Source organism: Chrysochloris asiatica, unplaced genomic scaffold (assembly GCF_000296735.1).
Source record: "Chrysochloris asiatica unplaced genomic scaffold, ChrAsi1.0 scaffold00074, whole genome shotgun sequence".
Classification (NCBI taxonomy): Eukaryota; Metazoa; Chordata; class Mammalia; order Afrosoricida; family Chrysochloridae; genus Chrysochloris; species Chrysochloris asiatica.
In genome coordinates, this window is record NW_006408592.1 from 14,193,015 (window position 1) to 14,218,855 (window position 25,841).

Sequence of the window (25,841 nt, forward strand, 5' to 3'; positions counted from 1 at the left end):
AACCTAAGATATTGGTTATAAGATGCACCATAATTTTATATACCATTGAGGGAGCCCTGGGGTGGCTCTGTGGGATAAGCACTGGACCACAAGGTTAGTTTGAACTGTAAGATCATTGGTTCAGACTCACCAGCCACTCCTCGAAAACCCTATACAGGGTTGCTATGTGTCAGAACTGACTGACTCATCAGCACTTAACAACAAAAAGGGGTAGAAGTGGGTAAAGGGGAAGCTGCTGATTAAATGGTGAAATGTCTTTGACTGTAGATACACCTCTATTTCAGAGATGTTAATGTGAAAAAGTGTCCATCATAGAATCAGCGAAATATGATAATTGCCTCATTGAAGGAGTTTGAATCTGTTAGAAAAAAAGATCCCTCCATTAATTAGACTTGATGTGAAGAATGCCTATTTTCCTAAGCCTTAGTTCTTCTCTCCTTTCAGGGAATATGCATAGATCTAGAAGATTCTTTTCCGAGAACTACAACTACAGGCTGGTCATGATTTGGCATGGAAAGCTTAGAAGGATGCCAGCCATGAATTCTTGCCTTTCTCTTAGAATACAGGAAATTTTCTGGTCCACTGAGTCCCAATGATGATTTAGCTAATGATGTGGATGTAGTTCTAACATAGTATTTGGGTCAGACCAGGGTCCAAATCTGAACTCCACTATATAACCTGTGTGTACCCTAGACAAATCACTTAAGTTCTCTGGTCCTCAGCTTCCAAATCAGTAAAAAAGGATATAATAATAGCACTCAGAGCCATTGTTGTTGTTAAGTGTAGTAGAATCAGTCCCCACTCAGCAAACCTGTATAGGGTTTCCAAGGAGCATGTGGTGGGTTTGAACCACCGGTCTTGCAGTTATCAGTCTAGTGCTGATCCTACAGCACTACATCAGAACTCCATTCAGAGCCGTAGTAAGGACTGAACGAACTAATAATGTGTATAATGTGCTTAATACAGTATCTGGCCCATAGTAGCTCTAAAATTATTATTCTTTGAGTCTAGGAACTACTTGGGGGAGTGCAGTGGCTTTGTACGATAAGCACTGGACTGTGAACCACAGGGTCGGTAGTTCGAGCCCACCAGCCCCTCCACAAGAGGAAGATGAGGCTTGTTGCTCCCACAGAGATTGACAACCTTATGCAGGATTGCTATGAGTTGGCACCAACTTGATGACATTTAACTATAACAACAGGAAGTACTTGATTGAATAGCTCTCAAGAAGAGATGAACTGTAATTGTTTACTAACTGAGTCCCTTGTCTGTCTTCCTTTGCAGATAAATTAGCTGAGGATTATAATTCTTCTAATACTTTGGTAAGTCTTTATTTCCTCTGTTCTAATATGGGCAGGTATGATGGTTAATGATCAGGACTGAGTGGTAGAGGCAGAGCCTGGGCTAGAAGGCATCATCTTGATCACTCCTAATCATGGGCCTCAGAGTTCCTATCTATACAATAAGGGAATTGGACTTGATAAATAGGGGGTTACCTTCCAGCTTTAATGTTCTAGATACCTGTGAAACAAGAAGACCTGACTTCTGGGATTTACTTTCTCATTTATAGTTTTGGACCCTAGGAAAGCCACTTTGCTTTTCTGAGGTTTACTTTCTTCATCAGTTACATGATTACCTAGCCTTACCTACCCATATCTTTTGGTACCTTAATTTAGAAGATTGGTAGTGTCTACAAAACCAGGATTAAGGGGTTCTGGTGGCATAGTGGTTACGAATTGGACTGCTAACCTCAAGGTTAGCAGTTCGAAATTACCAGCTGTTCTGCGGGAGAAAGATGAGGCTTTCTGCTCCAGTAAAAATTTACAGCCTCGGGAACCCTATGCAGGGTCACTGTGGGTCGGAACCTACTGCACGGCACACCACTACCACCACCACCACCGATCCAGGATTAGGACTATTTGTTGAAGAGAGCACATTCTGTTTATCTAAGGGCCTTCATTCTGTCCTATGAAACTTGAAGGGCTGTTATAGGAATCAGTGAAGAATTACTGGGAATAAAAACTAGTTGACCTTAGAGGTTTCTCTTTTCTTCATTTTTAGAAATCGTAATTTCCAGGAGAGATGCAAGTGCATTGTTGATGTGTTTGAAAGGGTCTTATAAAATGTGATACATAAAAGAGAATACCACTGTTCTTTAAACATACAGTGTCTCTTGTACAAAGGTGGTTTGTGCTACATTAATTTTTTTACTAAACACTTGCAAGGCCCCCGCTCTCTGTCAGGTCCTGTATGGAGAAGTGATGATGAAGAGATGAATCAGACATTGTCCCAACTCCTAAGAACTTCTCAGGTTTGTAAGGGACATGAAGGCATAGACCATTAATAGTGCAGTAGTCTAAACTTTAGGAAGCCAGGGACTATGTTTGACTTATTAATTTTTGGGTCTTTGGCATCTGAAATTCAGATGAAAGGTTGAATGTATCAGAGAACGCTTCCTGATGGTAAAGTGTGAGCTGAATGAGTTAGTTACCTAGAGCAGGATTTAAGGAGAGAGGAAAGTATTGCAGACCAAGAGAAGAGCATGTGCAAAGGAAAGGAGGAATGCAGGGTATGCTTGGAAGGTAACTACCAGGAGTTTGATATGAATGGAATGTGAAGTGTGAAGGGAGTAGTGGATGAGGAGGAATGGTAAGCAGGCCAGGCCATGTAGGAGTTCTAGCTTTCTCTTATAGGTAATGGGGACCTATTAAAGAATTTTAGGCAGGGGAGTAGTAAATTCTAACACAATACTGAGTCATCATCAGAATACTTGGAGCCATTGGTTTATTCTGAGTTGTTTATATGCTAATGATTATAAAAAATACTCACATGTCCAGTGCCTTGCAGCATGCTGAGTCCTTTCTTATCCATGATGTCTATTAATCCTCACATTAGTCCAGCGAGGTGAGTTATTATTCTTATCGTATAGATGATAAGACTGAAACAGAGAAGGGTAATGACAAGAGGCCTCTGACTCTCAGTTTGTATCACATCCTCGATTCATGGTACCTTTCATCAAACGGAAGAGATGTGACAAAAGATTCAGAAGAATTTGCGAACCTGAGACCTTTGGGGTTTCACCATTACCGAGCAGTAAAAAGTTATTGAAGAAGGGGTCTGAACAAAGCTGAGCTGAGCTGTGTGTCTTATACCTCAAATGTCTATATGCTTTTGACAGCTACCATGTATTGAATACCTAATATGTGCCAGGCACTGTGCTGGGAACATTATATATATTAGCATAATTAGCCCTTATCTTTTGAGGAGGAAATATTATCATCCCCATTTCACAGGTAGAAAAATAGACTTTCCTGAAGACTCATAGCTAACTATCGTAGCAGTACTGAATTAGATCTAGGGTCTTCTAAATCTCAGTCCAGGCTTTTTGTTTCCACTGTGGTAGGGATCAGAGAAAGATGTCAAAGAGGTCTTATAAAGGAGACTGCAGTAAAGCCATACATAGTATGTTGTTTGTTAGTGAGGAGGAGCCCTGGAGCTCACACCATATGGCATAGAGGATAACACCTGCTTGGTAAAAACCTACACAGGTTTAGTATCCATAATAAGAGCCATTCAGGCTGTCAAGGGCATTTTCCTGCAACAATTTGGATAATTCGTCTCTGTGGCTATATATTTCTGTACTAGTTTTACATGCAGGGGGCAAGGGGGTATAGTTTGTATGTGGTAGTATGCTATTGTTTTTGGTAATGTTTTCACACAGAACATTCCTCATGATTTGTAAAATACAGTGGACACAATTGTTATTCCCATAATACAGATGAAGAAGTTGTGACACAGGGACATTAAATTGTTTACTCCATATGTGATTCAGCAGTAGAAATCAGAACAAAATTCACTTCACCTGTAGATTAATTTATTCATTCAGTCTGTAAATATTTATTAGCACCTTCTTTGTGCCAAGGTGTTAGTGACACGAAAGTAAATATATACTGTCTTAGCCCTTAAGGAACACATTAATGAGAGACCAGAGAGGTAAAACCACCACTTGTCTGTCACTTTGTCACACTGCTGTGGCTTGCATATTGCTGTGATGCTGGAAGCTCTGCCACTGGTATTTTGAATGCCAGTAGATAGGTTCCAGCTGAGCTTCCAGACTAAGATAGACTTGGGAGAAGAGGAGGCAGAATAGTTCTGAATGTTTAGCCACTGAAAACCTTATGAATAGTAGTGAAACACTGTCAGATAACACCAGAATATTGAATATTGAAACATGACAAATAACACCAGAATACTGTTAGATATAGTGTCTGAAGATGAGTCACTCAGGTTGAAAGGCACTCAAAATATTACCAGGAAAGAGCTGCCTCCTCAAAGCAGAGTTGACCATGATAACACGAATGTAGTAAAGCTTTCGGGACCAGTAGCTGCAAACATCCATTAATAATTGGATCATGGAATGTAAGAAGTCTGAATCTAGGAAAATTGGAAATTTTCAAAAATGAAAGAGAATATATAAGGATCAATATCCTAGACATTAGTGAGCTGAAATGGACGGTATTGGCCATTTTGAATTTGACAATCACATGGTTTAACTCTACCAGAAATGACAAATTGAAGAAGAACGATATCACATTCATCATCAAAAAGAACATTCCAAGATCTGTCTTAAAGTACAATGCTATCTGTGATAGGATAATAGCCATACACCTACAAGGAGTCCTGGTGTGGTGCTGTAGGATAAGCACTTGACCATAAGGTTAGTTTGACCCACAAGGTTGGTGGTTCAAACTCACCAGCCACTCCTTGGAAACCCTATACAGGGTCACTATGGGTTGGAGCTGACATGACGGCACTTAACAGCAACAACAACACAAGGAAGTTCAGTTAATAACACTATTACTCAAATTTATGCACCAACCACTGAAGCCAGTGATGGTAAAATTGAAGAATTTACCAACTTCTTCAGTCTGAAATTGATCAAACTTGCTATCAGGATGTATTGATAATTACTAGCAATTGAAATGCAAAAGTTGGAAACAAAGAGGAAGGATCAGTAGTTGGAAAATATAACTTTGGTGATAGAAATGATGCTGGAGATCACATGACAGAATTTTGTAACACCAGTGACTTCTTCATTGCAAATACCTTTTTTAACAATATAAAAGACAACCACACACATAGACCGCATCAGATGGAATACACAGAAATCAAATTGACTATATCTGTGGAAAAGCTCCATATTATCATCCCAAACAAGACTTGAACTTACTCATATGCAAGTTCAGGATGAAGCTAGAGAAAATTAAAAACAAATTCACAAGAGCCAAAATATGACCTTGAACATGTCCCACCTGAATTTTGATATTATCTCAAGCACATATTTGATGCATTAGACACTAATGACTGAAGACCACAGAGTTTTGGGATGACATCAAGAACATCATACAGGAAGAAAGCAGAAGGTCATTAACAAGGCAAAATGAATGTTAGAAGAGACTCTGAAACTTGCTCTCCAACATAGAGATGCTACAGCAAATGGAAGAAATGAGTAGGTAAAAGAGCTGAGCAGAAAATTTCAAAGAGCAGCTCAATAAGATTTATTATGAAATGTGCAAAAACCTGGAGGGAGAAAACCAGACAGGGAGAACATGCTCAGCATTTCTCAAGCTGAAAAAACTGGGAAAAATTTCAAGCCTCAACTTGTAATACTGAAGCGTTCTTTGGGCAAAATATTGAATGATGCAGAAAGCATCAAAAGAAGATGGAAGAAATACACAGAGTCATTGTACCAAAAACAAATGGTCAATGTTCAACTGTTTCGAGAGGTTGTTGTTGTTGTCAGGTGAGAGAGGTAGCATATGATCAAAGTGCAGGGTGCATTGAAGGTATTGGGAAAGAACAAGGCTCTGGGAATTGATGGAATACAAATTGAAATCTTTTAACAAACAGGCTGCACTGGAGGCACTCACTCAACTATGCCAAGAAATTTGGAAGACAGCTACCTGGCCAACTAACTGATTGGTAGAGATCTATATTTGTGCCCATTCCAATGAAAGGTGACCCAACAAATGTGGAGATCATCAGCGAATATTATTAATATCACAAGCAAGTAAAATTTTACTCAAGATAATTAAAAAATGGTTACAACAGGGCATTGACAGGGAGCTGCAAGAGGTTCAAGCTGAATTTGGACAAGGATGTGGGATGACATATCATTCGCTGATGTCAGATGGCTCTTGGCTGAAAGCAGAGGATACCAAAAAGATGTTTATCTGTGCTTTATTAACTATGCAAAGGCTGTTCGACTGTGTGGATCATGACAAGCTATGGACAACATTGTGGAGAATGAGTATCCTGGAACACTTAATTGTGCTTATGAGGAACCTGTATGTAGACCAAGAGGAAATCATTCAAGCAGAACAAGGGAACATGGAATTGTTTAAAATTAGGAAAGGTGTTCATCAGGGTTGTACTCTTTTGCCATACTTATTCAATCTGTATGCTGAGCAAATAATCTGAGAAACTGGATTATATGAAGAGTGAGTTATCAGGACTGGAGGAAGACTCATTAACAACCTACCATATGCAGATGATACCATCTTGCTTGCTGAAAGCGAAGACTTAAAATACTTACTGATGAAGATCAAATCACAACCTTCAGTATGGGTTACATTTAAATGTATAGAAAACAAGAATCCTTACCACTGGACTAATAAATAACATCATGATAAATGGAGAAAAGATTAAAATTGTCAATGATTTCATTTTTCGTGGATCCACAATCAACACTCATGGAAGCAGCAGTCAAGAAGTCAAATGATGTATTGCATTAGGCAAATCTGTTGTACAAGACCTCTTTAAAATGCTAAAGAGCAAAGATGTCCATTTGAGGACTAAAGTGCACCTGACTCAAGCCATGGTATTTTCAGTAGCCTCATATGCATATGAAAGTTGGGCAATGAATAAGGAAGAATGTAGAAGAATTGATTCATTTGAGATGTGGTGTTGGAGAGGAATATTAAAGGCACCACGAACTGCCAGAAGAACAAACAAATTTGTATTGAAAGAAGTACAGTGAGAATGCTTCTTACAAACCAAGCTAGTAAGACTTTGTGTCTCATACTTTGGACGTACTATCCAAACGGACCAGTCCTTAGAGAAGGGCATCATGCTTGGTAAAGTGGAAGGACAATGAAAGAGATGGAGACAACCAGCGAAATGGTTTGGCACAGTGACAGCAACAGTGGGCTTAAGTGTAGCAGCAGTTGTGAGGATATGGCTCAGGGCCAGGTGGTATTTATTCTGTTGTACATAGGGTTGCTATGTCAGAACCACTCAATGACACCTAACAACAATGTTAGCAAGATACCTCTGGAAATTGGATCAGAGTAGTAGACCGAATTCATGTGCCCATCTGCCTTGCTGTACCAAATACCTTAATTTTATAAAAGAAGTATAAAAATATAAACTAAGACATTACTTCAAACAAATAATATGACAGAAATGGACCATTGTGAGGAGTTCATGGAAGATAGAAAGCAGATAAGATCAAATTGGTCCAAGCACAAGAGTAATACATGTGTAATAATAATATATGTGCAAAAGAAACTGGGAAAATGCAAGTAGTTTTAGAGAAAGGCTGAGCTGAGAGAATATATAAGTGCTCACCTGCTAACTGAAAGGTTAGCCTCAGCCTGTTAGGAAAGACCTGGTAATCTCCCCAAAAATTACAGTTTAGAAAACCCTAGTTGGCAGTTCTCTGTTATGGGGTTGCTATGAGTTGGGATTAACTTGAAGGTACCGAATAACAACAATAACAGAATAAATACAAGTAGTGGGATGGAGTTCTGGACCATTTTCATGATAAATTAATTAAAATTCTATGTTTGAAATAGCAGGAGTAGCCTCCCCCTTAGAGTGAGAAAAAGACAGCATGTGCATTTGTTTCTAGGCTAAAACCAAATAACTTAAGAAAACCAACTGACTACTTGAAGAGACTGCCTAGTGAGTATGGGAACCCTGAGTTAACTGTAGAGCTCTGCAACAGATTTAAAGAAGGGGCAAAGCTCTGGCTCAGCTCAGCTTTTTGATTTTCTTTTTTAATATTCTCATTTTAATTTTTAAGCCTGATTTTATAGAAGTTCCCCTGTGTGTAGCTTAATGGTCAACCAGTGATTGGACAAGAGGTTTTGACTCACCTTGAGTCAGTGAGACTTTTGTCCTCTGTTGATGGATGACCTGGGTGTTGATAGGTGAGCACGTTCAATGATCAGGCCTTTTTCAGGTCTGCCCCAGCTTTTACTTTCTGAAGGACTCTTTTGAATCATTTCTGCACATAACACTGCTTTAGGATGAGCCAGACATGTGTGGCTACTTTGGGTGTCTCCAGTCTCCTATGTGGCTGTGAGCAGCCTTAGATAGAAATTTGTTTGCCAGATCCAGGACAACAACCTCCCCTTTATCACCTCTGAGATGCTACTGCCACTGGGCTGCGCATTGCTCGTGGCTCCAAATCAGAATGAGCCCTCCTAGGCCACAGCAGCTCATGGCCTGCTTTTCTCATGCATAACCTCTACTCTGGGTTGAGTGGAAGCAGCCCCAGACCAGAAAGTCAGAGATTTGCACTGATCCTATTTGACATTCAGCAATTTTTCACTTGTAAGCTCTCCTCAGAATTTGGTACGCCTTTTGGTGGATTTCCAGAATGCTGAAATGGTTGTTTTTGTCTAATTTATGGTTGCTTTTTGAAAAGCATTTTCCAGTCTCCTCCCTCTGCCATATCTGACAGTCTGCATGTATTTTTTTAAAACAATAAAAACACAAAGATGAAAGGTGTATTACTCTGGAACTGTTGTAAGATATATTGAAAAGAACTGAAGAGGACTGTAAAGGATTGGTAGGGGTGAGATCTAGTGAGGCATGGGTTGCAGACAGTGGGGCTAGAGAAGATAGAATAGAGAGAACTTTCAGAATTGTGATTGGGTTTTTTGTTTTGTTTTGTCTTACCCCCCCCTCCCTAACACACACACACACACACACTTTACCACACTGCTTCTAACAGAATGGAAAAGGATTTTTCATTCAGTCTGGTATCATGCTTGTGATCTCCTTATCTCAAGAAAAACTAACAGGTTTTCCTTGTTCTTGGGTGGATATAGTCTTACTGCTGAGACAAATTCTTAGGGCGTACACCACACCCTGGCTACCCTCTCTCTATGGGGTAGCTTGTCTCATTTCAGTTGTCCCTTTCAGTGTGCTTGCAGCATATCCTTCCTAACTGCTCTGAGGCTTGAGTCACAGTTCTGTTGCTTAGTCATTTTCCTTTTAATCTCCTCCTTGATCTGGAAACTATTAGTTGATCAGGCAGCAGCCACCAAAAATAAGCATATTGGTGGCTTAACCATTTTTGCTAAGTCTTGGAAACAACAGTGGTGAGACTTTGTCTTTCAAACTGCAGACATTATCAGGAGAGACAGTCCCTAGAGAAGAATATCATGCTTGGTAAAGTAGTTGTTGTTGTTGTTAAGTGCTGTTGAGTCGGGTCCGACCCATAGCGACCCTGTATAGGGTTTCCGAGGGTGTAAATCTTTACGGGAGTAGAAAGCCTCATCTTTCTCCCGCGGAGCAGCTGGTAGTTTCGAACCGCTGACCTTAAGGTTCGCAGCCCGATTCGTAACCACTACGCTACCAGAGCTCCTTAGGAAAACCCTCAGTGAGATATATTGACCCAGTGGAAACATCAATGGGCTCAAGCTCAACAATTGTGAGGATGACACAGGACAAGGAAGTGTTTTGCTCTTTTATACATAGGGTCACTGTGAGTTGGAAGTGACTTGACAGAACCTAACAACAGTTCTTTTACTCTACATTTGTAGTAGTATCATGTTTTCCAAAAAGCAGATAGTGTCTTCTTGTTAAGTGCTGTCGAGTCTGTGCCGACTCATAGTGACCCTGTTATAGGGCTTCCGAGGAGCCTCTGATGAGCTTGAACCGCCGACCTTGCAGTTCAAACAGCTTTGCAGTCTGGCGCGTTAACCCACAGCACCACAACAGGATTCCAGATAGTGTCTTATTGTTGTTAAAGTGCCGTTGAGTCGATTGCGACCCATAGTGACCCTGTATAGGGTTTTTAAGGAGCAACTGGTGAGCTTGAACCACCAACCTTGGAGTTCAGATGACTTTGCAGTCTGACGCATTAGCTCACAGTGCCACACCAGGACTACTTAGATTATATTATAAATATTCTTCACCTATTTGCAGTGCTGGTGTGGTACTGCAGGATAATGCACTGTACCCACAAGGTTGATTTGAATTGCAAAGTTGGTGGTTCAAACTCACCAGCCACTCCTTGGAAACCATGTACAAGTCGGAACCGACTTGACAGCACTTAACAACAACAACAACAACCTATTTGTAGTAGAAAGCTTGCTTGTGATATTTAAGGTGGGAAAACAGTATCTTGTGGAACCCTAGTAGCTGCTATGAGTCAGAATCGATTTAAAGGCAGTAGGTTTTGGTTTAATTTTAGAAACAGTATATTAGTGTATGTGTATGAACAGATGAGGAATAAAGGTTAATAAATAAATTTGGTACTCTTTATGGAAGCTTTGTGTTCTTCATCAGACTGTGCTTTGAAAGAACTGAATCCCAGGAGCCCTTGAGTTCATCGGAATCATGGGTCCAAATTTCCCTAGATGCTTTTCACTGTGTTGTTATAAAACAGGAATTTTTATTTTATTCACTATGATAAATAGTCTCTTCTCTGATTTGTAAGAAATATCTTAATAAAGCACTTCCAAAAAGAAAAAAGCATAGATCACATCACTCTTCTGCTCACAGCCCCCCTGTGACTTCTCATTCTAAGTATAAATGTCAGAAGTTTTTCTATGGCATCCATGGTGTTTTTCTGACTCCTAGGTAATTTCTGACCTTGTTTCTTACCCCACTTCCTCTTGCTTACTTTGTTGCAAACCTTTTTGAGGTAGTTGGGACACAGCAGACATATTCTAATCCCAGGGCCTTTATATTGTCTCCATCTGCCAGGGATATTCTTTTCCCAGAATGGCTTGTTCCCGCCCTTCAAGCTATTATTTATATGCTGTTTTATCAGAGAGCCCTTCCCATGACTATCTCTGGTTTCATAGGTTTATTCTATTACTATCCTACAGTTTGGTGATTTTTTTTTTTAAAACTTTAAATATATCCTTTTCTACAATACAAGTCATAGGACAGGGATTTTCATCTGTTTGTTCTTCAGCATAGTTGCAGAGCCTAGACTAGAGCTTAACACACAGTAAATGAATGAATAAATGAGCTGGAGTTTCTCTTTTTAAATGGAGGTTTGTGTTTATTAGACACAATGATAATTGGTTCTTTACATCTATTAGTCCTTTACCATTTACAAAGTGTTTTTATAGCCACATAACTTCATTTCATCCTCCCAATGGTCCTGGAAGGTGAAGAGCTACTGCCAGTATCCCTGTTTTGTAGATGAGAAACTTGAGTGTTAGAGTGATATAGCCTTGCTTAGGGACACAGGACTAAGAACTTAGAAATCTGGGCAAAAAACTAGATCTCTTGACTCTGATAGTTGATAATACTACTTCCCAAAGGTATCACATGGAAAATAGGATATATTTAGGAGGAAGGTGATGAAATCTCCCTTTTTACTGGATTTTAGAAGCAAGCTATTTTACTGTTCATAGTATACATTAGAGGAGCCCTGGGGCCACTTGGTGATGAGGAAGAGACTGCTAGTTTAATTTCATTCCTATTTTGGTTTCTAGTTTTCTTTGAGAGAAGAGTGAGGAGAAAAGAAATTAGAGCAAAAAAGTATCAAAATACATGTTTTGACAAGGAATAAAACCATGTTGAATTTTTCAGCTGAAAATTACTTAAGGTCACCCCTTTTTCAATCTATGCCACTCCTCATCCTTCCCATTCTTCAAACAATGAAAGTTAAAACCAAGAGGATAGTTGTGGCCAGTACGTTTAGTGACTTACATATGCCAGACACTGTCAGTTTCCAAGTTATGTTCTGTACAGGAGACCCTATTGAAATATATGTTTGCTAATTTTTCTCACCTGAGTATGTATGTCAACTACATTAATGAGTACTTTCACATTCAGTAGCTCTAATGTCGTATCTCTCAAATCTCCCATGGAACCTGTATCATTCTGAATCCTGGCTTTCCTTTCTCAGGAGGCTCCAAATGGTAGAAAGCAGGGAAACTCACTCTGTTCCTTATGCCAGGTGCAGAGCTGCTTCAGGAAATGGATCACCTTTTTCATCTTTGTACTTTCATGTTAACATCTACAAAGCATGTTACTGAGCAAAAAAAAAAAAAAAGGTGCTCTGAAAATATCTGAAACTGTTCTTTTACATTAGACTATCTATAAAAAATTCTCTATTGCCTCCCATGTCCTATGTGGTAATCATTTGATCGCTACCAAAAGTCTCATGTTTCGGAGACACTTTGTCTCATGAATTTATGTTGTAAACAGCAATGAATGGTATGATGTTTTGTCTGGACCTGCCCTAAAACCTGCTACTCTTGGTTTAGCTTTGTTATAGTTTGCAAGGGAAAATCAAGTTACCATAGATTATAGCTGATCTAATTAGTAATTAGTGGGTCTGGAAAGGTTTATTGCAGGGTAGGGCAGAAGCTTTGGGAAATGCACTGCATCCATTCATCTGGGGAGAAACTCACTGTCCCCTTTAGACTAGGGACTACTAGTATTCTATATTTTCAGGCTGGAGTGAGGAGCTCTGATGACAGAACAGGTCTAGTAGATTTGGGGAAAGAGGAAAGGAGAAGGCAAAAGGCTGTTCAAACTTCTATTTACCATAACAGGGAAGAGTAAGGAATTGTAATAATAACTCTAATAAAATTCCAAGCTTTTGATCCTGTGCCCACATTTCTTACTATATCTTTTCAGGGTAGAGAATAAAATTCATGGAATAAGAAAGTACTATGAATTTGTCTTCAAAGATTGGAGTGATATCTGGCTTCCCATTCCAAAGTTAGACTTTGAATAGGAGAAGTCTCAAGGGACTGAAGGGGGGATTAGTGGTGGCTCGTAGAGGAAAGGAAAGCAGACTAAGTTGCTATAACAAAGGTGGAGAGCTTGGAAACTGCTGAGGGTTCCAGAAGGGATATCAGGATAAGGTTTCCTCTGGGGAACTAGTGGTCCTGATAGCTTCAGTTCCATCTCGGCTAGACAGGATGAATTTGTTTTCTTCCTTGCACAGAATGTGAAGGCTGTGTCTGAGACACCTGCAGTCCCACCTGTTTCAGAAGATGAGGATGATGATGATGATGCCACACCTCCTCCAGTGATTGCTCCACGCCCCGAGCATACAAAATCTGTGAGTTTTTGAGGACCCTGACAGCTTTGTGATCTGTGATGAATATGGGATTTAATTAGAATTAGTTGGGGGAAGTAAGAATAGTGCTGAAGCCTAGAGGTTCAATGCTCTGGCAGGGGTCCTTGGATTTTAGAGCTAATAAAAAAACCAAAATACTTTGATTGGAAGCCACTTTCTGTATGATTACAGATAAGAAATGGTGTATTTGTTTATCATAGCTCTAAAGACAATCCCAAAGTGCCCTAGGCAATTAGTGTTTATACCAGGCCAGCCCTAGTTTACTTAGCCTGTTCTCCACAGATAGATAAGAAGATATGTAGAACTGATGTTACTTAGTATAGGCCCAACATAAATTATTCCAGTCTCCTGGGAAGCAACAAATTATCCTGCTACAGATCTTTTCTTCTCTGTTAAGTGTACAGTGTTCAGCCTCTTATAACATCATTGATGATACAGAAAGACCCAAGAGTATTTATAAATACTTTAGTGCTATTAATATGTTGAAAATCAGGAGTGCATTTTGATGCCGGATGTTGGCAGTGATTTTTATTTAACTTCCTTTGAAGTCCCTGCATCTCAGAAGAGCCATAATTGTTCTACCCTTGCTTGTATTTAGCATCATTGAGCATTGAACTATCATCAGATGATGCCTTAGTAATGTTTCTTTGTTTGGGCTGAGATTGTCATAGGAAAAGAACTCTCTAGAGTTTAAACTATGATATTGCAAAAAAAAAGTTTCGCTGAGCATTTAGGGCAGTATTCAAGTAGGACTTGATTAGCTATTGTTATTGTTGTTGTTAAGTGCCATTGAGTCGGTTCTGACCCATAGCAACCCTGTATAGGATTTCTGGGAAGTGACTGGTGAGCTTGAACTGCCAACCTTTGAAGCTTGAACTTCAAACTGACCTTGCAGTTCATTAACCCACAGCGCCACACCAGGACTCCTGCTGACTATAGGAGGTGCTGGAAATCCATGACCTTTTAGGCTGAGAATTTATAAGCAGACTCTGTGGTGTCATCTTTCTTTAAGTCACAAAGTCACCTTAAGGAGAGTAGATTTCAAAATTGGAATATTGTCAGAACTTCTTGCGTTAATATGGACCTTATTGTTTCCCAAGAATATTAATTTAAAAAATTACTTCCCCTTAAGCCATGAACCTAGGACCTCTGGTAGCAAGCATAGTGGTTACGAATCAGGCTGCGAACCTCAGGGTCAGCAGTTCGAAACTACCAGCTGTTTCACAGGAGAAAGATGAGGCTTTCTGCTCCCGTAAAGATTTATAGCCTCGGAAACCCTGTACAGGGTCGCTATGAGTCAGAACCGACTCCACGGCATATAACAACAACAACAAAAAAACCCAGGAACCACCTGTCTGTCAGTTTGTCATACTATGGTGGTTTTTGTGTTTCTGTAAGCTATACTATGAGTAGTTTAAATATCAGCAGGATCACCCATGGTGGACAGGTTTCAGTGAAATATCCAGAATAAGACAGACTAGGAAGGAAAGGTGGACCACGTCTGAATGGCTAGCTTTGAAAACAGCAGAACATTGTCAGATACAGTGCTGGAGGATGAGCCCCTCAGATTGGAAAGCACTCAAAATATTATTGGGGGATAGCTGCCTCTTCAAACTGGAGCAGCTGACCGTAATGAGTTGAATGGAGTTAAGCTTTCAGGACCTTTATGTACTCATATGGCACAAATCAAAATGAGAAGAAACAGCTACAAACATCTTTTAATAATTGGAATGTGGACTGTATGAAGTATGAGTCTAGGAAATTTGGAATTTGTCAAAAATGAAATACATAAAGATAGATATCCTAGGCATTAGTGCGCTGAAATGAACTGGTATTTGCCATTTTGAATTGTTCAATAATATAGTTTACTATGTCTGGGACAACAAATGAAAGAAAAATGGCATTGCATTCATTGTCAGAGTATCTCAAGATGTATGGAGAAGTACAGTACTCTCTGTGATAGAATAATATCCATACCCTGTAAAGAAGACCAGCTCATACCACTATTATTCATATTTATGTACCAAGTACTAAAGTTAGTGTTGATGAAATTGAAGACTACCAACTTTTTCACTCTGAAAATTAATAAAACATTCAGTCAAGACACATTGATATTTACTAGCAGATGGAAAGCAAAAGTTGGAAACAAAAAAGAAGGATCCATAGTTGGAAAATATGGCTGTGGTGATAGAAATGATGCTGGAGATCGCATTATAGAATTTTGCAAAACCAGTGACTTATTCTTTGAAAATACCTTTTTCCAACAATATAAAAGGCAACTATACACCTGGACACCACCAGGTGAAATAAGAGGAATTGAATTGATTATATCTGTGGGAAGAGAAAAATGGAGACGCTCAATATCATCATCTAAAACAAGACCAGGAGTAGACTAGAACAGACCTTCATTGCTCATATACAAGTTCAGACTGAAGCTGAATGAGATTAAAACAAGTCCATGAGAGCCAAAATATGACCTTGAATATATACTACCTGAATTAAGTGACCATCTCAAGAATAGAGTTGATGCATTAGACACTAATGTCTGAAGACCAGAAGAGTTGTGGGATGGCACCAAGAACATCATACAGGAAGAAAGCAAAAAGGTCATTAAAAAGATAGGAAAGAAAGAAAAGACCAAAATGAATGTCAGAAAGAGACTCTGGAGCTTGCTTTTGAATACAGAGAAGCTAAAGCAAGTGAAAGAAATGAGGAAGTAAAATAGCTGAACAGAAAATTTCAAAGATCAGCTCAAGAAGACAACATCAAGTATAATAATGAAACTTGCAAAGACCTGAAGTCAGAAAACCAAAAGGGAAGAACATGCTCAGCATTTCTCAAGTTGAAAGTACTGAAGAAAAAATTCAAGCCTCAGGTTGTACTATTGGATTCTATAGGCAAAATACTGAATGATGCAGGAAGCATCAAAAGAAAATGGAAAGACTACACAGTCACTGCACCAAAAAGAAGTGGCCAGTGTTCAACCATTTCAAGAAGTAATATATGATCAAGACCAAATGGTAGATTCATCAAGAACCATTTGATCAGCAATGATCAAGAACCATTTGACCTAGCCTCAATGGCTTGATGCTCAGAACTCGACTAGAGGAAGATTTAAAAAAAAATTTTTTTTGATAAAGGAAGCAAGTATAAGTTGCTACAATTTGATGAACTTGACCCATACTTATGGATGTAGTAGCTCAAAATACCAGCTGAGAGGGAAGGAGTCTTCACATCAAGTATCAGTCCTATCCCCTCTGTGTACAGGGTAGGTAAGGATGGGCAACTTAGACATTGGCTACCTAAAACGAGGGGCTATAAAGGCACGATGTGACTGGCTTACAAGTTTTCAAGAGGGAGTTTAGTTTCATATGAGTGTGCAGGGAAGGTAGAATCCCCACTGAATAGTTTTCATCTTGTCTAGAAGGGTCTGGTGAAAGGAGATGGGGATAAGATTCTTATGATTCAATAGTGAATAATTGTTATCATGACTAATTGTGATTTTCACAACTATAAAGGCAGAAGCTTTGTAACAAAAAGGGGAAAGTAGTTAACCTTACAGTCCAGGAACATAGGACCCTGGGACCATCGAGGGAGAAGAGCACAAGAGGAATGTGGGACCCTATCCAGACAAGCAACAATGGCAGAGATGAGGACATGGAGAGAGAGAGAGCAGCTGAGGACTCCAGACTCATGGAAAGAGAAAGGCTCTGTGCTGGTAGCCAGGAGGCAGGCTTGCAAAATGTGTCCTTTGGTTGTTTAAATTATTATATATTCCTGAGTGTTTTTGTGTACATCCCTCCCTTCCCGAAAAAGACAAGGAAAAAAACAACAGAGAGAATAGAAGCAAATACTGTTGAAAGATGCTTCACGGAGGACACTGTAATCATTGCAGTGAAATGATGAGTGTAAAACCAATATTCTCCCATGTAAACTATCACTCAATTCATAATAAAAACTTAAAATAAATAAATAAGCATGTGGCAAACACCAAAAAAAAAAAAAAAAAGTAACGGATGGTATTGAAGGAAGAAGTCCAAGCTACACTGAAGGTATTGGTGAAAAACAAGGATCTAGGAATTGATGGAATACAAATTAAAATATTTCAACAAACTCATGCAGCACTGGAGGCCCTCAATTATCCATGCCAAGAAATTTGGAATACAGCTACCTGGACAGCTGATGGGAGAAGATCCAAATTTGTGCACTTTCCAGGGAAAAGTGACCCAATGGAATGGGGAACTCCTATAATAGTATCATTAATGTCACAAGCAAGTAAAATTTTGCTGAAGGTAATTTAAAAATAATTGCAGCAGTGCATTGGCTGGGAACTGTCAGAAATTCACGTTGGATTCAGAAGAGGATGCAGTACTAGGGATGCTATTGCTAATGTAAGATAGATCTTAGCTGAAAGCAGGTAAAACCAGGAAGATGTTTACTTGTACTTTATTGACTATACAAAGGCATTTGACTGTGTGGATCCTGGCAATCTGTGGATACTATTGTGAAGAATTAGGTATTCCAGAACACTTCATTATACTCATGAGGAACTTGTTGCATTGATCAAGAGGCAGTCATCTGAACAGAATAAGGGAATACTGAATGGTTTAAAATAGGGAAAGGTGTGCTCCAGGGTTGTGTCTTTTCACTATACTTATTCAGTTTGTATGCTGAGCAAATAATACAGAAAGCTGGATTCTATGAAGAAGAACATGGCATCATGATTGGCAGAAGACTCATTAACAACTTGTGATATGCAGATAACACAACCTTGCTTGCTAATAGTAAACAAGACTGAAAATACTTAACTAATGAAGGTCAAGGACTACAACCTTCAGTATGAATTGCATCTCAATGTTAAGAAAAGAAAAATCCTCACAATTGGACCAGTCATGATAAATGGATAAAAGATTGAAGTTATTAAAAACTTCATTTTGCTTGGATCCACAATCAATGCTCATGCAGACAGTAGCCAAGAAATCAAATGACGTATTATTGCATTAGGCAAATCTGCTGCATAGATAAAAACTGTTGAAGAGCAAAGGTGTCAATTTGAGGACTGAAGTGTGTGTGATCCAAGCCATGGTATTTTCAGTCATCTCATATGCTTGTGAAAGTTGGAAATGAATTAGGATAACTAGAAAAGAATTGATGCATTTGAATGATGGTGTTGGAGAAGAAGAACATGGATAGTACTGTGGACTGCAAGAACAAACAAATTGGTCTTGGAAGAAGTACATCCAGAATGCTCCTTAGAAGTGAGGATGGCAGAATTTCATCTCATGTACTTTGGATAGATGTCAGGAAGAACTAGTCCCTGGACATGTTGGAAAAGTGGAGGGTCAGCAAAAAGAGGAAGAGCCTCCTACAAGATGGATTGACATATTGGCAGCAATAGTGGTTTCAAACATAACGATTGTGAGGATGGCAGAGGACCAGGCATTGTTTTGTTCTGTTGTGCATAGGCTTGCTATGAGTTGGTGATGTCTCAGTGACACTTAATAGCAACGACAATAAAGAATTGAGCTCAGAAAAGTATTCAGGAAATATATGCTTCCCTTGACAACTATCTGGAAAATGTTAGACCTTCATTGTTATTATTTTAAATTTTGGTAAGCAGAAAATCAGTGTTTTGTTCTGTTATGCATAGGGCCGTTATGAGTTAGAACCAACTCGGTGACACCTAACAACAACTAAAAACAAGCTACAAAACTCTCAGAAGCAGAGAAAATATACATATATGCATTTGTAGAGTTTAACTTAATTCTTGTTGGGTATCAAAAGACAGTAAATGTTGAATGAAAGAATGGATCGACAGATTTCATCTTCATAGCATTCCTTCCTAAAATAGTAGTTAATTCTTAATTACAGAAGGGAAAGCTGAGATTTGGAGAGGTAAATTGATCTCTCTCCAAAGATTCTCACTCTCAAGAGCCTGGATTTGAAATCAGGTAATTGACCCCAGTCACCTATTGTTTTCCTTCATAACACAGTGGTCTTTTTTTTGTGTGCAGATCAGTGCAGGGAGTTAGGGAAAAAGACTGTTAGAGAAGGAAAAGGCCAGGTTTCTGCCCTTAAGGAGCCATGTCAGGAGAAACAAAGAGAGAACAAGAGCTTGAAAGTAGAGGTTTTGATGCTAGGTGTAAGAATACAAAATAGAAAAATTGAGTAGTCAGGAAAGAAGCTATATGCCTAGCATGATTCTAATACTTTCATACATATTAATTAATTATTCCCACAACAAATCCATGACACAGGTATCATTAATACTACCATTTAACATATGAAGAAATGAAACACAGAGAAGTTAAATAATTTGCCCAAGATTATACAGCTAGTAAGAGTAATAGTTGGGATTTCAGAATCTGTACTCTGAGTCTCTATGCCATACTGCATCTTGAAGAAGAATAAGTAACAGTCTCTTGTCTCCAAGGGTTTAGAGAAGAAGGCAACTCAATAGAAGATAATGTCAAGTACTATCTTAACAGTGCAAGATTCTGTAGAAGTACAGGACATTCATACCTGCTTGGGAAAGCATAGAATTTTACCAAAGAAAGGAATTCCTATATTATGATAGAATCTTCTTTAAATAATTTATGTTGGAAATGTCAGATTCTCAGGGAATCCAGACTTTCAGGAGTCATTGATGCCATATGATCCTCTGAAAGTATTACATTGAGGAAATTTTTAAACCTCCAACCAGAACTATCCCTGAAATTATCATTAGACTAAATAAATAGCTTAATTAGTAAAGAATGTCTGCATTAGCATTATAATTTTTAATAGAACCATCTATAGCTAATCAAATTGATAACAGCAATTTGAATAGTTGAGAAGTTTGATGGGTGGTTGGGCAGTGAATTTTTGTGCTAATGATGGTAAAATAGTTTGGAAAAAGTTGTCAAGAAAGGTGAAGAATATGACCAGTGTCACTGCATTGCATACCTAGAATTTGTTCAAGTGATGTATGTTTTCTTGTGTATCTTTTGCACATAAAAATTAATAAATGAATAAAAATAATGAATCACAGAGTAAAAATCATTTCTGCTGATCATTATCTAGCCTGCATTGAATATATTTACTGATGAGGCTCTCATTAACCCTTGTTGTATACAGTGAGAGCGAGGCAGGGCATGTGCACAGAGGACAAGGTGTGTCAATTTTTCCCTTTGGAGATGAGATGAGTTTACTGGGACTTGTTCTTCTGTGAATGTTCTAACTTGACATCTAAGAGAGGTTCTTTAGCTTTCCCCATGCTGACAAATTCTTGCACTACCAATGCAGGTATACACACGATCTGTGATTGAACCAATTCCTATTACTCCAACTCGGGACGTGGCTACATCTCCCATTTCACCTACTGAGAATAACACCACTCCATCAGAAGCTCTGACCCGGAATACTGAGAAGCAAAAAAAGAAACCCAAAATGTCTGACGAGGAGATCTTGGAGAAATTACGTAAGCACTTTGTAGCTTTCTGAATCCTCCTAGAGTGTGCCTAGTCAAGCACAGAGATCCTAGACTTTATCTACTTATTTGGCTGTGCTTCTCCTCACTCTGCCCCCTCAACCACCCACACCCCTGTCTTACTAACCCTGGTAGGATCTCACCTTTCCTGGGCGGGGGGTATGCTAAGAGAGTGTATGTAGATTGCTCACTTTGAAGGCGAGGCGCCCCTCACTCTAGGCATACCTGCTTGGGAAAGGTTGTTGTTGTTAAGTGCTGTCGAGTTGGATCCGACCCATAGCGACCCTGGACAGGGTTTCCGAGGCTGTAAATCTTTACGGGAGCAGAAAGCCTCATCTTTCTCCCGCATAACAGCTGGTAGTTTCGAACTACTGACCTTGTGGTTCGCAGCCTGATTCGTAACCACTACACTACTGCTTGGGAAAGGTATATTGGTTATAAAGATGAAAACAGCTGTATCCAGTGAATAGTTGGAGTGTTGTGTTGAGAAACATGTTGTTCTTGTCTAGCCGTGATGGGAAAGAGTGATTGATTGGTGATGTTTGTCATGGATCTGGAGAAGATAAGTCTTTCTTATACTTTGAGTGTAGGAAAAGAAGGAAGGGAAACCAACATTTTGTGAGCCTGTGCTGTGTGTCAAATAACAAGCAAGGCACTTGCTTGATTTTTTTCGTTGTTTCTTTTTAATTTAATTCTCATATTAATCCTGTGAAGACAGGCATTGTAATCCTCATTTTTGCATTTAAGGTATTTGAGATTCAGAGATGCTAAATACCCTGCCCCAAATGACAAAGTTAGTAAATTGATGAGATTGCAGTTAGAACACCAGCTTCTGATTCTGTATTAGAGTGTGCTGCCTCTTGCTGTTAGGTGAAAACTTCCTGTTTGACTTTCTTTAGCAGCTAGAAATGGGGTTATTGTTAGGGTAGCTTGTTTCTGTGTTTTAGTAAACTCTAGAATTCAGATAAGAAGGAAGAATTGAGTTTCATCTATGAGCTTGGAAAAATCATTTGGTTTATTCTTTGTACCTGCCTACATCCAAAGAAGACTTAAGGTGACTGATTTGGGCCAGTCGCAAACTGACATTGCTTTTCTTAAGCTGAAGTTTATAGATCTCTAGTTTTACAGATCTATAAACTTCAGCTTAAGAAATGATCAGGAAGACCTGATAATTGTTGTATAACTGATTTTTGTTTTTATGTTTTTACTTTTTAAACCATCGCTGTTCCCCATGGCCCTCAGAAATTTAGAAATTATGCAGCAAAAAAAGGCACTCAGCCATTTACTTGCCTCTATTAACTTGTATGCAGTTACTTTTGGAACCAGATTCTCCCCTTGCAGACCCTTTATATGGTTTCCAAGGCTGTAAATCTCTATGGGAGCAGCCTGTAGGCTTGAACTGCCAATCTTGTGGTTAGCAGTCCAGTGATTATTTTAAAGTGCCAGCAGGGCTTCTTTCAGTAAGATTTAGAAGATAGAATTATGGAAGGCAGACTGGCCTGGGAATTTAGAGATTTGAGTTGAAGAAGTCTTAGCCATGCTATTGACTTGTGTTTTGGATAATTTCCTACTGTTCTCTGAGATTTCTTTTTATCATCTTCTAAATAGGGATATTAATACCTGCCTCATTATAAGTTACATGAGCTAATGAATGTGTGAAAAGGGCCAAATCCTAGTATATTGGTTTTCGTGGAAAGTATATAAGAACAGGAGACTAAACCCAAACTCCTAATCTCAGCTCTAACATACCTGTTGACTGTGTGCTCTTTGGAAAGTATTTTCCCCTCTGTGGGCCTCAGTTTCCCCATCCTGGAGTACAAGTTGTGACGCCCATTGTACTCTCTCATACCTCTATGCCTTTATACTTAAACTTTTGGCTGCTATAAACCTTTCCCCTGATTTCTCTCCCTGCCTAACTGTTATTACCCTATAAATATAAATCTAGATATCATTTCCTATGCTTGTTGTCTATCTTCTCCCTGAGATTGAGGTCCTTGAGAGCAGGGACTGTCTTCAGTGTGTCTCATCTATTTCTTTATTCTGAGCATTTAGCATAGGGCTTGGTATGCATATATGAGCATAATAAGTGAATAAATGTTTATTATGTGGGTGAATTAAATGATGAATGAATGGCTTTTAGGAGCTTAGAAATAGGATAGGTTAGTATGAATAAAAGCAGTCAAGGAAATGAAATTTTGATTGTGACTATGGGAAGAAGATAAGAACCTGATTAGTGTTTTTTAATGTGTATGTGTGTGTGGCGGGGAGGGTAGAAATCCAAAGGTAATTCTTTAGTCCATGCTGACTCCAGGGGAGGGGGTAACATGGAGATATTTTATATCTTGATTTGGAAAAAAATGATTCCTAGTCTCTGTTTTATCTTTTCAAAGGGAGCATAGTGAGTGTGGGCGATCCTAAGAAGAAATATACACGGTTTGAGAAGATCGGACAAGGGTTAGTATTTTTTTACCCCTAGCAGAAATGATGTAAAGTTGTGTGTGCTGGAATAAATAGATTTCGCTGTAGTTTTACCTCTCATAAACCTTGTTTTTCTTTCCCCATCTCATCTCTCACTCCTCTGGAGGTGTTATGTTAGGCTGTTTAGGTTTGGCAGAATTATACTTAATATGAGAGATGTGCCATTAGCTGACCATGTTATTAAAAATGCCCCTGCAGTGTGAGCGAGAGAACCATTAATTTTCTTAGCACAAAATCAGCTTCCCAAATTACAGCTCTGTTTGTGTAGATTAACCGTGTTTTCTCTAGTGTGGACACCTACCAGCAGTGATACAAAATGGAAAATCCAGAACTGCAGACTCTCTTGCTAGCAAAATGGAACCTAGTTTTTAGGTGAATGCCAGATATCATATGTCTTCAGGCTCTGGTTTCTTCTCTGCATCTTGCATTGCAGTCTTTCGTTTACTGAACTCAGCAAGTCTCAACCAAGTTCCTTTCATGTCCTAGGCACTGTGAATAAGACATTATGTCTGCCCTCCCGGTCCTCAAGTCTATAGGAGACAGACAGGCAAACAGTTATAATGCACTACTGTTGTTTTTGTTGTTAAGCATCACAAATCAGTTCTGACTCAAATCGACCCTGCATAGGGTTTCCAAGGAGTTGCTTGTGGATTCAAATTGCCGACCTTGCAGTTAAAAATCCAGTGCTTATCCTATAGCTGAAAACAGTATTTGGCCATTATTTTGAATGAAAGAAGCCAGACATATGAGAACAGATATCATAGGTTTCTAAACGACGTATTGCATTAGGAAAATCTGCTGCACAAGAGCTTTTTAAAGTGTTGAAAAGCAAAGATGTCAGCTTGAGGACTAAGGTGTGCCTTACCCAAGCCATGGTATTTTCAATAACCTCATATGCACGTGAAAGCGAATAAGGAAGACCCTAGAAGAATTGATGCTTTTGAGTTATGGTGTTGCAGGAAAATACTGAAAGTGCCATAGGCTGCCCATAGAACCAACAGATCTGTGTTGGAGGAAGTGCAGCCAGAGTGCTCCTCGGAGGCCAAGATGGCCAAACTTCATCTCTCATACTTTGGACATATTGTCAGGAGGACCAGTCACTGGAAAAGGATATCATGTTTGGTAAGGTGGAAGGTCAGGGAAAAAGAGGAAGACCCCCAGTGAGATGGATTAGCCAAGTGGCGGCATTGATGGACTCAAGCATGGCAACAATAGAGAGGTTGGCCCAGGATTGGGCATTGTTTTGTTCTGCTGTGCATAAGGTCGCTATGAATCAGCACCAACTCGCTGGCACCTAACAACAGCAACATCTATATCTGTGAAGTTCAAGAAACTAATAATGGTAATAGAAGTCAGTTTAGTGGTTACTCTGGAAGGGAGATGTTGATTGGCAAAGAGGCATGATGAAACCTTTAGGCTTTACTCAGTTGGGTTGGATAATACATTGCAATGGCCACACAGAATTCAGACACCATACTACTATTGAACTTAACAGGTTACAATTCAAAGTAAAAAATGTTCAGGGCACAGTTCTTCCGGTCAGGACAGCCTCTCCTCTTCTGTGCCCACAGGCAGGCCTCTCTCTGTCCAAACAATGTTACAAAGCTCTTTCAGGGTTGCTGATAAATGCCGACAGGGCACATCATCCCACCATAAGCGTCCACCTGAAGGCACTCACTCACCTCTAGCTCTGTGTTCAACAAACCCAGCTGCCTTAATTAAGTGCCTGAAGGCGTCTCACTCTGCAAGAAAGTCTACTTGCTCTGTGGGCTGGGAAACCCACCCCTCTGTCTAGCAAGGTTGGCAGTTTAATTCTACCTAGAGGGTACCGCAAAAGAAGGCTTAACTATCTACTTGTGGAAAAAATCAGCAATTGAAATTGGAGCAGTTCGGCCCTATGCTAACACAGGGGATCACCAGGATTCAGATGACACTTGAGAAGTGTTTTCACTGGCAGCTTATAATAGATCTCAGTGTTACTTGAATGAGAGCATTGTTGCTAATGAAGTTTGTATCCATTTTCTTTCTTATGCATCTAAGAACTTATGAAAACACAGTAAAGTATAGCATAATATAATAAAGTTATATTTGCACAGCATTTCACAGTTTCTATCTGTCATCTGCATCTGTTATTTAATCCTCAAACAACCCAGGACTGTAGATCTTATTTTTTCCTGGTCCAGTGCTTTTCTGACTAGACATACTTTTGTGATTCTGTACTGGTATACTCTAGTTAACACCTTGAGAAGAAATCATTTTGTTTGCCTCAGTAATCTGGTAGTAGTTACATTGAGATATTATAAAAACAGCAGAAAGAAGAACAGTTCTCGACAAGTCAAGTTCCTTCTGTAAGGGAATGAGAGGGGTGTAGAATGAGGGCCTTTCTTCTTCCAAATTCTATTACTCTTTTTATACAGATATATAAGGTCTATAAATAGGCAACATCTATAAAGTGTTCTTTACTTAAACGTACATCAAAACCCTGTTAATGCTAAAGAAGGAATGAAATATTTATAAGGCACCCATGCTAATGTTTTCAAATTATTG

At 39.2% G+C, this 25,841-nt stretch overlaps 1 protein-coding gene across 2 annotated transcripts in view; it reads left to right on the plus strand.

Annotated features, from left to right (window-relative positions):
• LOC102827026 (serine/threonine-protein kinase PAK 1-like) overlaps nt 1–25,841 on the plus strand; it is an 81,476-nt gene that overhangs the window by 16,763 nt on the left and 38,872 nt on the right. For both annotated transcript variants that reach the window (XM_006864996.1, XM_006864997.1), the window contains exons 4-7: nt 1,285–1,322; nt 13,214–13,330; nt 20,633–20,807; nt 23,207–23,270. In XM_006864996.1, the coding sequence (XP_006865058.1) occupies nt 1,285–1,322; nt 13,214–13,330; nt 20,633–20,807; nt 23,207–23,270 (394 nt within the window). The remainder of the gene's footprint in view (nt 1–1,284; nt 1,323–13,213; nt 13,331–20,632; nt 20,808–23,206; nt 23,271–25,841) is intronic.